The 13,550-nt window shown below is 37.3% G+C and overlaps 1 protein-coding gene across 1 annotated transcript; it reads left to right on the forward strand.

The window, feature by feature from the left end:
- The first annotated feature begins 6,480 nt into the window (after positions 1-6,480).
- LOC132680223 (olfactory receptor 2G3-like) lies at positions 6,481-7,403 on the forward strand. The gene is made up of 2 exons (XM_081795654.1): positions 6,481-7,083; positions 7,146-7,403. The coding sequence occupies exons 1-2, from the start codon at positions 6,481-6,483 to the stop codon at positions 7,401-7,403; spliced, it is 861 nt and encodes a 286-aa protein (XP_081651780.1).
- The last annotated feature ends 6,147 nt before the right edge of the window (positions 7,404-13,550 follow it).

Below are 13,550 nucleotides of genomic sequence, written 5' to 3' on the forward strand. Positions count from 1 at the left end.
TAAAAAAGAAGTTATTTTAGAATGTGTTCAAATTTAAATGACCATGAGTAATGTAAACTGTTATATACTTAGGATCCTGCATATGGAATTCATAGTAACCACAGACTCAAACCCTATAATAGATATACAAAAAATAAGAAGAAATAAACCCAAGCACAACAGCTGAAAAACTCACTAATCACCAAAAAAAAGAGAGCAAGGGAAGAAAGGAGCAGGAAAGAACTACAAAGACAATCAGAAAACAATTAATAAAATGGCAATACATACAGAAGTATTAAATGTAAATGATCTAAATTCTCCAATCAAAATATATAGTGAGGTGTCTGGGTGGCTCAGTTGGTTAGGCGTCAGACTTCGGCTCAGGTCATGATCTCAGGGCTTGTGAGTTCGAGCCTGGCGTTGAGCCCTGTGCTGACAGCTCAGAGCCTGGAGCCTCTTCAGATTCTGTGTCTTTCTCTCTTTCTCTGACCCTTCCCCACTCACACTCTGTCTCTGTATCTCAAACATAAATAAACATTAAAAAAAAGTTAAAAAAAAAGATATAAGGTGGTGGAACTCAACTATATGCCACCTATAATAAACAAACCAGACTAAGATAGCCTGAAAGTGAAAGGAGAAAAAATACATATGCCTCATAAATAGAAGTGATTAAAAAAAAAAAAGAAAAAGAAAAAGAAAAAAAGAAAAAAAGAAAAAAAAAAAAAAACCTGGGGTGGGAATACTTAGACAAAATAGACCTGAAAACAAAGACTATGACAAGACACAAAGAAGGACATTATATAATGATAAAGGGATCAATCCAAAAAGAGGGTATAAAAATTGTAAATATCTATGCACCCAACATTGAGGTACCTAAATATATAAAGCAAGTATTAATGTAAATAGAGAAATTAATGGTAAACAATACTAGTAGGGATATTAACACACCCCTTACATCAATGGACAGATCTTCTAAGCAGAAAATCATGCTCAGGTCATGATCTCATGGTTTGTGAGATTGAGTCTTGCATTGGGCTCTGCTCTGATGGCACAGAGCCTTCTCACAGTTCTTTCTTTCCTTCTTTCTCTGCCCCTCCCCAGCTCACGATCTTTTTCTCTCTCTCTCAAGATAAATAAATATCAGAATAATAATCTACAGGGTAAAGTATTCTTAGTTGTAGGTTTTTCCTTACAGAATTTTGAATATATTATGGCCATTCCCTCCCTTCTGGTCTATAAACTTTCTGATGAAAATGAACTGATAGTCTTATGGTGTTTCCTTGATACCAGTTGCTTCTCTCATCCTGCTTTTAAAATTCTCTCTTCACCTTTAATTTTTGACTATTATTATGTGCTATGGTGAGAACCTTCTGGGTTCATCTTAGTTTGAATTCTGTGATTCCTGGACCTGGATTTCTGTTCCCTTGCCCCATTTAGTTGTTTTCAGCTATTATTTCTTTAAATAAATTTTCCGCCTCTTTCTCTCTCTCTTATTTTTGTGGAGCACTTACAATGTGACTGCTTCTTTGCTTGATGTTGTCCAAAAGATTCCTTAACCTATTCTCATTTTTAAAAATTCTTTGTTCTGCTTTTCATTCTGCTTAGGTGTTTTCCATTATCCTATCTTCCAGATCACTGATCTGTTTTTATGTATTCACTAATCTACTGTTGACTCCTTCTAGTATATTTTTTTTATTTCAGTTATTATATTCTTCAACTTTGATTTAAATTTTTTTTCTATCTTTTTGAAGTTCTCACTGAGTTGTCCCACTTTTCTCTCTAGTCCAGTGAGCATTTTTAGGATCATTACTTTAAACTCTATCAGGCATATTGCTTTTCTCTGTTTCATTCAGTTATTTTTCTGAGTTTTGTCTTATTCTTTTGTTTGGAGCTTATACTCCCATATCCTTATTTTGCTTAACTTTTGGGTTTGTTTCTATGAATTATATGAAACAGCTATTTCTCCTACAGTGGAAAAAAATAGTCTTTTGTAGGATTTTATCTGTATATACAGTGCGAGTCTAGTGACTAGCTGATTATCTGGATCTGTGTCTGGCATGGGCAGGGATCCTGGGGCACTCTGTGCTGGGGTGGCCATGGTGGAATAGCCAAACCTGAAGTGAGCATGGGCTGGGGTAGATCCTGGGGCTCTCCTTGCAGATTACACCCTTGCAGGACAGCTGAAACTGGTGTGGGGATAAGCCAGGGCATCTTGAGGCTTTCTGTGCACAGTATGCACTGGTAGGATGTAGTCTAAGTGGGTGCAGGCTGGGGCAGCCCCTGTATTCTCTGCACAGAAGTCACCTGGCAAGACTGCTGAAGCCAATGTAGGGGTAAACTAGGGTGACCTGGGGCTCTCTGTGCAGATGGCCCCCTGGTTGTGGGGCTGTAGCTGAGATACAGTTCAGGCCAGTGATTCCACCCTATCACTCTGCATAGGGTGCACACTGGCAGGACAGCTATAGCTGAAGTGAGCATGGGTTGGGGTGGTCCCAGCCCTCTCTGTGCAGAGGGTGCTATGGGAGTACAGCTATAGCTGAAGTGGTTGCAAGCTGGGGTGTCCTGAGGTGCTCAGTGCAGGGTGTGTCCTGGTGGGATTATTGGGGCTGAAGATGGATGGGCTCCTCAGTGTCCTAGAGCACTCCATATAAAGGGTGTCCTCCTGGGGTGGCTGGGGCTGAAGCAGGGTGTGGGCAGATGGTCTAGGGTGCTTAGAGCAGGGGGTGGCCTGGTGGGGAGGCTGGAACTAAGGCAAGTATGAACTGAGGGCTCATAGATCACTCCATCTATGGGTTGCCTTGTTGGGCCAGTGAGATCTGAAGCACTCTGCTTCAGGAAATGCCCTAGCAAACTGTCTGGAACCAAAATGGTGTGGGCCTGGAGTGTTCCAGGGTGCTTTGCCCCAGGGCCACGTCATCGCCTTGGCTGAAGCTGTAGTGAGTGCTGACCAGAGGCAACCCAGTGTGCGCAGTGCTAGGGACACCTTGGTAGGATGGGTAGTGTTGGTGTGGGCTACGGGTAGGAGCTTACTGGGCAGCGGGCCAGCTGTGGCATCCAAACTTGCTTTATCCATGCTCTGAGGTTGGAGAGGGAAGGTAAACCATATTACTCACCAAAACTTCAACACAGAGGGTGTTCCAGTAGTTCCTCCACTGTTTGGAGGAATTCTAGGGCTGGCTCTTTTATAGTCTAGTTGTTCTTGTACAACTGTTCTTTTACAGTTTTTTCTGTGTGCCCCATGGTGTCTGGGGTTCATCTTGGGTGAGGTGCCCAGGGCTTGTTGAGGCAGCCGGCTGGATATGGTGCCTGGAACCCAGTATCCATCTGCACTATCAAGGTGGATGAGGAATGGAAACCGTGGTGCTTTCAGGTCCTCTGACCAACAGAAGAGTTCCAGCAGCAACTTCACCACTTAGTAAAGTTCTAGGGCTGATTTATTTTTATTCTAGTTGCACTTTAAAGTACAGCTTTTTTTTTTAATGTGCCTCAGGGCATCTGGGACTAGTATGGGGCAGGGGCATGGACCTTGCTGAGGTGACAGATGAGTCATAACACCTAGAACCATGTCTTTTCTCCAGTATCAAGGTGAATGAGGAAAACAAACCATGATGCTCATTAGTCCTTCAATATGGAGAGTTCCAGCAGCTCCTTTGCTATTTGGTGGAGTTCTAAGGCTAGATCTTTTATATACTAGTTGCTGTTTTAAACTGTGGCACTTTTTTATGTACCCCAGAGAAGATGAATTGGCTCATAGTCCCTCAGTACCATCCTTCCCTATAAAATTTGCAGCATCAGGGGCACCTGGGTGGCTCAGACAGTTAAACGTATGACCTCAGGTCATGACCTCGTGGTTTGTGAGTTCGAGCCCCAAATTGGGCTCTGTGCTGACAGCCCGGAGCCTGTAACCTGCTTCAGATCCTGTGTCTCCCTCTCTCTGCCCCTCCCTTGCTCACACTCTCTCACTCTCTCTCAAAAATAAAGAAACATTAAAAAAAAAAGATTTAAGGTTTGCAAGCATCAGGAGTGAGGGTTCCTTGTATTATTGTCTCGATCTTTCTTGTTATTCTCTGTGTGGTCTCTCTTTCTTTTGTTGTACAGAAGCTGTTCAGTTAGTCCTCAGTTTTTCTTCAAGAGGAATTGCTTTCCATATAGGTGTAGGTTTGGTGTGTGTGGAGGAATTCAATTCAGTGTCTTCCAACATAACCTTCTTGGACGGGACACAATTATCTGGTTTTTAGGTTTAAATAAACTGGCATTAGCCTTATATATAATAATGTTGATAAAAATAAATACTAAAATAATAATGATGATAATAATTGATAATAAAACTTTTATAAAATGATTATTTTGAGAGAGAGAAAGAGCACAAGCAGGGGAGGAGCAGAGAGAGAAAGAAACTCCCAAGTAGGCTCTGTGCTGTCAGAGCAGAGCCCAATCCTAGGCTCAAATCACAAATCGTGAGGTCATGACCAGAGCCGAAACCAAGAGTCAGATGCTTAACTGACTGAACTACCCAGGCGTCCTGATAATAACACCTTTTAAAACACAAGCACTTACCCCACAACAGTTGTCTGGTCACAACGCAACAAAATTTAAAAAGAAAAGGAAAATAATTCTAAACAAGTTCTAAACTTGGGAAAGAAAAAACACATGCCGATCCTTGGCTCTGAGAGAGTTTGTGACTACATAGATAAAATAATCTGCAGTCAGTGAGTACTTCCAGGAGTCTGAGCATGAAAAGTTTTAGAAAACAGGGACTCTCAAGGTGGTATGTCTTTGAACAAGTGGAAAATGTCTGTGAAGATCTTGTCAGAAAGTGACATGGAGCCCAGCCTCATGTATATATATGTATGTGCATGTACATGTGCATTCCTAGAATTGCTCATATGTTTTTCTTCTAAATTGATGCCTTTTTCACAGACAGGGGAATCATGTGTGACACTCTCATCCAACTTGGTTTTTGCCCCAAAGTTATATACTCATGTTGTTTGGGATTATTTATGCTTGTTAGTCTGAGTGTTGTGATTAAGCTTGCATAATAGTTCATACCAAACTTGAATACTTTTGTAAGCCTATTTCAATGATGTTACCTACACCAGACATTCCAGTAAGACATTTTACATTTCTCATTTTATTTAGAGGGATGGGGTTATTATAGCAGTTAAAACTGTGTCTGTAGAAGATGCATTTTGAACAGAGGTTTGGAAAATGTTAGAGATTCCAAATGTAGGTAATGCCTCATACCATTTATTCCTCTTATTTGGATTCTGAAAACTGCACGTAATTCCTTGCTAAGTAGCAAGATTTGACTGACAGAAATATCTGCCCTATAGCCATCCTTTTCCCTAAGTGATTCCTGACTAACTATACACTAGTGAGCACAAGTCTTAATTGCTTCCTTAGGGTTCTTTGCCCCAGTGACCTTGGCCAAGTAAACATACTCCATATTCCTCTTTGTTACTTCTTTATACTCTCATTTTAGAGACAAAGGAGAGTATAATCCTTTCAGGAGTAGATTTATTTTGTCTTTCCTGATGTCTGCCTTTTCACCTCAGGTAAAAAAATGTCAGTATTAATCGCTCTTTTTTCTCTTCATGTGTATGTGTCCATAGATCTTAGATAAGAAGCTCTATGGAAAGTAAAGCAACTGTTCATGGATTTTTTTTTTAATAACAAATACATAATTGAATAAAGTTTTCTGTTATTAATTTGATTTAAGGGAAGTTAATAAGATTGTTTTTCAGTATTTTACCATACAGATATATGTTTCTTTGGTGTGAATCGACTGAATGAATTATTTGCACATAGATCCAAAACTGCCAATCTATTCACTCTGTAATGGAGGAAGTGCTAACTTGAAAACAATATTTGGATTTGACATGAATAAAGAATTCTGTCCTTTTCCATTACATGAATGTTATTATATAGATAAAAAGTATAATAGAACACTCTATAATTTGATTGAATTTTTCAGAAAGTATAAACCAAAGTTTAAAAAATATTAAGAAAGTAAAATAGGGATGGTGTATACAAACATAATCTATTTTAAAGTGGCCAAATGTATTTTTATTTTCCTGCCTATTCTAAGACCCTTTTTAAAGAATTTCTTTGGCAATAGGAACTGGCATACGGAAACTTCTGATAAAGCTCCAAGTAAGCTGCAACATATCTGAGGTCCTTAGCTAGGTTCAGAATGAAAATCTCTGTTTTCAATTTTCAAACTAGGGGAGATATGTGCATATTTGAAGACAAAGTAAAGAAATGGAGAAGACAAGTTTCCAGATAATGTAGATATATAAAATGAGCAAATGAAAAAAAATTCTAAGGAAGGCAGGCAGAAGATATTAATGTAAGCATAAGAGAGAGTTAAGAGTTTAAATTTTCAGTGATCATTTATGGTTCAGAGAGGGATGTGCTCTCTTTGCGTCTTTTAGGTTGGAACCTAGGAAAGATGATGATAGTATAATAGATTTCTATTCTGTCTAAATGCAATGAAAAGTAATGGTTATTCCTAATGTCAGCTCCTTTGATGGATTTTTCCTGTTGGGCTTCTCTGAGCAACCTCTGTTAAAGATGACCCTTTTTGTTATCATCCTGTTTTTCTACTTGTTGACTCTGCTTGGCAATATCGCCATCATTATATTGGCTCATCTGGATCCCCGGCTCCACACCCCAATGTATTTTTTCTTCACTCACTTGTCTTTAATGGACTTCTGCCACACCACCAGCACAGTTCCCCAGCTGCTGTTTAACCTGCAGTGTCCAGAAAAGACAATAACCTATGGAGGCTGTGTTGGTCAGCTGTATGTGTCCTTGGCAATGGGTTCCACAGAATGCATTCTCCTTGCAGTCATGGCTGTTGACCGCTATGTGGCAGTATGCTGGCCTTTGCACTACACCGTTCTCATGCATCCACGCCTCAGTTGGCAAATGGTGGCCATAACCTGGCTGACCAGCTTGGTTAGCTCACTGGTGCAGACTGTGCTCATCACACAGGTTCCTCTTTGTGGAAGGAATGTTATAGACCATATCTTCTGTGAAGTACCAGTTCTCCTCAAACTTGCTTGTGTGGATACCACATTTAATCAGATGGAACTCTTCCTGGTTAGCGCATTTTTACTGCTGGTGCCTCTCTCATTCTTATTTCCTACATCTGCATTGTTCAGGCTATGTGGAAGATCCAGTCGCATGAAGGCCGCCAAAAGGCCCTTGGGACTTGCTCTTCACATCTGGTGGTGGTGTTTCTCTTCTATGGCACTGCTATGGCCACTTATCTGCAGCCCACTGCAGCCACCTCCCAGGACCGGGACAAGTTAATGGCCTTGCTCTATGGAATTGTCACTCCAACTCTAAATCCTTTCATCTACACATTACAAAATAAAGACATGAAAGGGGCACTGAGGAAGATGATAGGGAAAGATTAAAGAAAAAGGAATTTGAAGAGATGATGGAAACTGGAGAATTGCTTAATGGAAGCAAACCATGATATGCTTTTAATTCTGAAGAAATGGTAAAGTTTATTTTATTTCTGAGTAGCCAAACTCCTGTGTCCGTATGTATTTTATCATGTTATTATATTTTTATAGCTTACTTACAAGGATTAGGTAAACGAGAAGTTTAGCTACTGATCATCTGTCTTCACTCTACCAATGACTAGCTACATGACAATGGTTAACTCATGTAGTTTCTCTTACTGTCATTATTATTTTCAGTGGGTATGAAAATACCCATCCTATAGAGTTGAGAGGCTATTGTGAAAATGGAGTTAGATAAAGTAATGTTTTATAGCCTGAAAATGTGAAAAAAGAATTTCTGAATATAATTTGGGGATTACTTTTAGTTTCAGATTGTTTATTTAGAATGTACAAAATCCAAGTTCATAGGTATCTTACAGGGCATTTGGCCTCATTTATCTAGTATACAAATCCCTGTCAAGTACTTTTGAATAGTGGTCATTCAAAATTATTTCAATATTCCCACAAAATGTGTTTTATCCCAAGGTAATACTCCACATTTTGAAATATATACTCATTATATTGTTGTTTAAATTAGATTAAGCTAGAAATTTGCCTTTCTACTAATTCAACCTTATTGATTTGGGATTTGGCCTATAGAGCCAGAAAAAAATATCCTTTGACAATATAATCTTCCCTTCACCTAAATATTTTCAACATGTGGAATAGACCACAAGTTTTCCTCAATTTACAGTGGGATTATACCATAATAAATCCACCATAAATTTAAAATATTTTAAGTAAAAAATATACTTTATACGTCTAATTTATCAGACATCATAGCTTAGCCTAACCTACCTTAAGCAAACTCAGAATACTTATAATAGCATACAGTTGGGAAAAATCATCTAGAACAAAGCCCATTTTATAATAAAGTATTAATTATCTCATGCAGTTTATTGAATAATACATTGAATGTTAAAAACAGAATGGTTGCATGGGTACGGAATGGTTGTAAGTGTATCAGTTATTTACCTTTGTGATCACATGGCTGACTGGGAGCTGCACCTTGGCTTGTTCTTGCTGCCCAGCATCATGAGAGTATTGCACCACATATTGCTATCCTGACAAAAGATCAAAACTTAAAAGTATGATTTCTACTGAATGCATATCATTTTTGCACCATTGTAATGTCAAACAATTGTAAATCAAATCATTGTAAGTCAAAGACTGCCTTTGTGTGGTGTACAGCTTCTTTGAATGAATGCATAATTATTTCAACTATTTCTTTGGTACCATGATGCCAGCTCTCTTCACAATAGTGGTATTTATTTTTTAAATAAAAAATTTTAATTAAAGATTTTTAAAAATCTGCTTCAACAAATCAACTTTGTTGATCAAGTTGATTTATATGGATATAGTAAGGTGGGCTGAATTTGTCTTTCACATTCCATAAATATATTTTGCTAAAAGCCAACCTGAGTTAAAAATTGGGAGGTTACCTTCTAGTTAATTCCTATAGGGATTCCTCTCACTCTTTGTAAAAAGGAAAATGGCTATAATATCACTGAAGGCAATAGGCTGCCACATCTACTAAGACATAAGTAGTGGGAATTATGAATTACATCCTTACTCCACAGGTGTAGTACTTTCAGGACTATTTATAGCTCAGAAGCCTACACATCTTACTGAAGTCCTTTTCTCACTTTTCCACCAAGTATTTTTTCTCACTATAGGAATCATTATATTATGTCCCTGTAAAATACAATAAAACAAGAAAAAATATGTTTCTGCTTGACTGCCTCGACCAGAAACAAAAGAGACATTGTGAATCCTCTCCTCTCTCACTTTCTATATCAAATTAGTCATTATATCCATGGATATGTCTCCTTAATGCCCCTCAAATTAGTTTGCCATCATTTCTATTCTAACTTAAAAGAGAATGTCATTTGCTTACAATAGGCTGCATAAATACTTGTTGGATAATTGAATCAATCAAATAAATAATGATTAGGTTAGGTTCAGTAAATTGGTTAGGTAACAATCCCATATTAAGCATAAATAAATATTTATATAACAGTGCTACATTAAGCAGATTCCTTATATACCAGCAATAACAAGTAAAGTGTAAAATTCAGTTAAATATTTCATAATTTTGAATTGTTCATTAACTGTGTTTTCTCCTAGCTTATATTGACCTGGGCCATTCAAAGAGTCTTTAGTAGAATCAGTAATGGCAGGAAGTCTTTTTTTTTCTTTTCTTTTTTTTTTTTTGTAGTCTTAAAAGGAACGTTTTCCAGTTTTTTTCACTAAATATATTATTAAAATTGGTTTTGGTATATAATTCTTAATAGATACAAGGATATCCATTTCATTTCTGATTTTCTGAGATTTAAAAAAAATCACAAATTCCTGGTGAATTGTACCAAATGTTTTTTTCTGCATTTACTTTAAAAATTATATGAAAAATTTTAATTAAGGTTATTATTCTAATGAATAGTATTATTATATTTACAGAAATTGACTTATCTTTGCAAAACTGGTATAAAGTCTTAATAATTTTAAAATGTTTACTTGGATTTCATAATTGTTTCATTTATGTATTTTCAGTCAATGTTAATAAGTGCTTATAATTCTTTTGAACTAGTGCTTTTCTAAAATTACAATTCTTTTTTTTCCCCGTGGATAGAGCTAGAATGTGTTATGCTAAGCGAAATAAGTCAGTCAGAAAAAGACAATTACCATATAATTTCACTCATATGTGGAATTTAAGAAACAAAACAGATGAATATATGGGTGGGGGGGGATAGGAGAGAGGGAAACAAACAAGGGACTCTTAATGATAGAGAACAAACTGAGGGTTTATGGAGGGAAGAGGTGAGGGATGAGCTAGATGGGTGATGGGTACTAAGGAGGGCACTTGTAATGAACCCTGAGTGTTGTATGTAAGTGATAAATCACTGAATTCTACTCCTGAAATCATATTGCACTGTCTGTTAACAATTAAAGTTTAAATAAAAAAAAATAAGATTAAAGTTCATGTTTATCAAACAAAACAAAATAGAAATACAATTCTGATGATCAATGAAGAATACCATAGAACAGTACTTCTGAACTGAACAGAACTTCTGAAGATAATTAAAAAGTAGAAAATAGCAAGAGAGAGAGAGATAGTGAATGCAATGGGGGTTTACAGGCAATGCAAAAATGACAGTACTGAGAGGGACTTATTCCCAGAGGAAGTTGCATTTAATATGAAATCTATAGGGACACCTTGCTGGCTCAGTCGGTTAAGCATCTGACTTCAGCTCAGGTCATGATCACGCAGTCCATGAGTTCGAGCCCTGCATCAGGCTCTGTGCTGACAGCTCAGATCCTGAAGCCTGCTTCAGATTATGTGTATCCCTCTTTCTATCTGCCCCTCCTCCACTCATGCTCTGTCTCTCTCACTCTCCAAAATGAATAAATGTAAAAAAATTAAAAATATATAAAGCCTATATAAGAGAGTGGAATGAGTTTTGGTGCAAGGAACAGGAAACCTGTGCAATAATTGTTTAAATATAGTTGGGCTATGTTTTTTAGGCAAAAAGTAGTCTGGCAGCTTGGTGGTTCAATGATACCATTAGAAACCATTTAAGTATGGAGTGAGGAGGGACTTTACATGTAAGAGAAATCATCCTAGGTGGTTTAGATAAAGTGAGTCTAATGAAGATGCTTAACCGACTGAGCCAGCCAGGTGCCCCTATAGATTTCATATACCTACCATTTTGAATGGGAATCTAGAAATACAGAAGGGATAGTGAAGCATCCAGAAGTTAGCCTCATGGGGGAGCATGTTCCTCACTGCCTCAAAGACAAATGGAAGGAGAAAGTGTCATCCATGTAGAGGAAGACTGACAGTTGTAGATGGAGATGCTTTTCACATGCTGTAAGGAAGTAGCTACTCTCAGAGATGTAATTAAACAGGGACAAAGTAGGGAGAAATTATCCTGATGACTTTCATTCCAATTTTTTTCCATGTCTTTCTGGTGTCTTGAATTGCCTAGACTCAGGAACTCCAATTAGAATTCAGCAAGCAAATAATCTGAGCTACAGTCCATAAGGATCAGCTTTCCCTGGCAGAGAGCAGAGATCAGAGAAGGGTAGGTAATTGATATGAGGCCAAATGGAAAAAAATTTCCACAGTTGGCTGCACGATTTGACATTCCCACCAACAATGCATGAAGATTCCTTTTTCTCCACATTCTCATAAATACTTGTTATTTCCTGTCTTTTTTATTCTAGCAATTCTGACAGTTGTAAAGTGATATCTAATGGTGGTTTCATTTGCATTTCCCAGATAGGAAGTGATGGTGAACATCGTTTCATGTGTCTGTATGTCTTTGGAGAAAAGTTTGTTCATATTTCTGTTCATTTTTAAATTTGATTATTTGCTTTTTTGGGTGTTGAGTTGTATAAGCTCTTTATATGTTTTGGATACTCACCCTTTCCTATATGTCGTATGCAGATGCAGATATCTTCTCCCAATCCATATCTTGCTTTTTAATTTTGTTATTTTCTTCACTCTGCAGAAGCTTATTATTTTGATGAAGTACTAATAGTTCATTTTTGCTTTTGTTTCCCTTGCCTCAGGAGACATATCTAGAGAGAAGTCGCTATCAACAGTATCAAAGAAGTTACTTCCTCTATTCTCTTCAAGGTTTTCATGGTTTCAGGTCTCACATTTAGGTCTTTCACACACTTTGAATTTAAAAATTTTTAATGTTTATTTATTTATTTTTGAGAGAGAAGGAGAGCACAAGAGAGAGAGATGGTAATACAGAATGAGAAACAGGCTTTAGAGCCTGATGCGGGGCTTGAACCCACGAGCTGTGCGATCATGACCTGAGCTGAAGTCAGATGCTCAACTGACTGAGCCATCTAGGTGCCCCTCATCCATTTTGAATTCATTTTTGTGTATGGTGAAAGAAAGTGGTCCAGTTGCCTTCTTTTGCATGTTGCTGTCTAGTTTTCCCAGCACCATTTGTTGAAGAGAGTGTCTTTTTCCCATTGGATATTAAATTGCCCATATAAGTGTGGGTCTATTTCTGGGTTTTCTATTCTGTTCTATTGATCTATGTGTCTATTTTTGTGCCAGTACCATACCGTTTGGATTACACAGCTATAGAATATACCTTCAAGTCTGGAATTGTCATGTCACCAGCTTTTCTATTGGTTATTGAGGGTCTTTTGTGGCTCCATGCAAATTTGAGAATTGTTTATTCTAGTTCTGTGAAAAATTCTGGTGGTATTTTGATAGGGATTGCATTAAATGTGTAGACTGTTTTGGGTATTATAGACATTTTATGAATATTTGTTCTTCCAATCTGTAAGCATAGAAATCTTTCCATTTCTTTATGTCATCTTCAGTTTCTTTCTTCAGCATTTCATACTTTTCCGAGTACAGGTGTTTCACCTCTTTGGTTATGTTTATTCTTAGGTATCTTGTTATTTTGCATGTCATTCTAAATGGGACTGTTTTCTTAATTTCTCTTTCTGCTGCTTCATTATTGATGTATAGAAATGCAATAGATTTCTGTACATTGATTTTGAATCCTGCAACTGTACTGAATTTGTTTATCTGTTCTAGTAGTTTTATTTTTGGTGGAGTCTTTCAGGTTTTCTATATAGAGTATGTCATATGAAAATAGTGAAAGTTCTTCTTTACCAGTTTAGATGGCATTTATTTATTTATTTATTTATTTGATTACTGCAGTTAAGACTTCCACTACTATGTTAAATAAAAGTAGTGTGAGTGTACATCCTTTTCTTGTTCTTTTTGTTGTTGTTGTTGTTGTTGTTGTTGTTTTCTGTATCATTTATTTCTGCTCTAGTCTTTATTATTTCCCGTTTTATGCTGGTTTGAGGTTTTGTTTGTTCTTTTTCTAGCTGCTATAGGTGCAAGGGTAGATTATTATTTTTTTAAGTTTATTTATTTATCCTAAGAGAGAGAGGGAGAGAGGGAGGAGTAACAGAGAGAGAGAGATAGGGAGAGAGAGAGAGAGAGAGAGAGAGAGAGAGAGGGAGAGAGAGAGAACACCAAATAGGCTCCACACTGTCAGCATGGAGTCTGATGCA

This window comes from Panthera onca, chromosome A1, assembly GCF_046562875.1.
Source record: "Panthera onca isolate mPanOnc1 chromosome A1, mPanOnc1 haplotype 2, whole genome shotgun sequence".
NCBI classification, from domain to species: Eukaryota; Metazoa; Chordata; class Mammalia; order Carnivora; family Felidae; genus Panthera; species Panthera onca.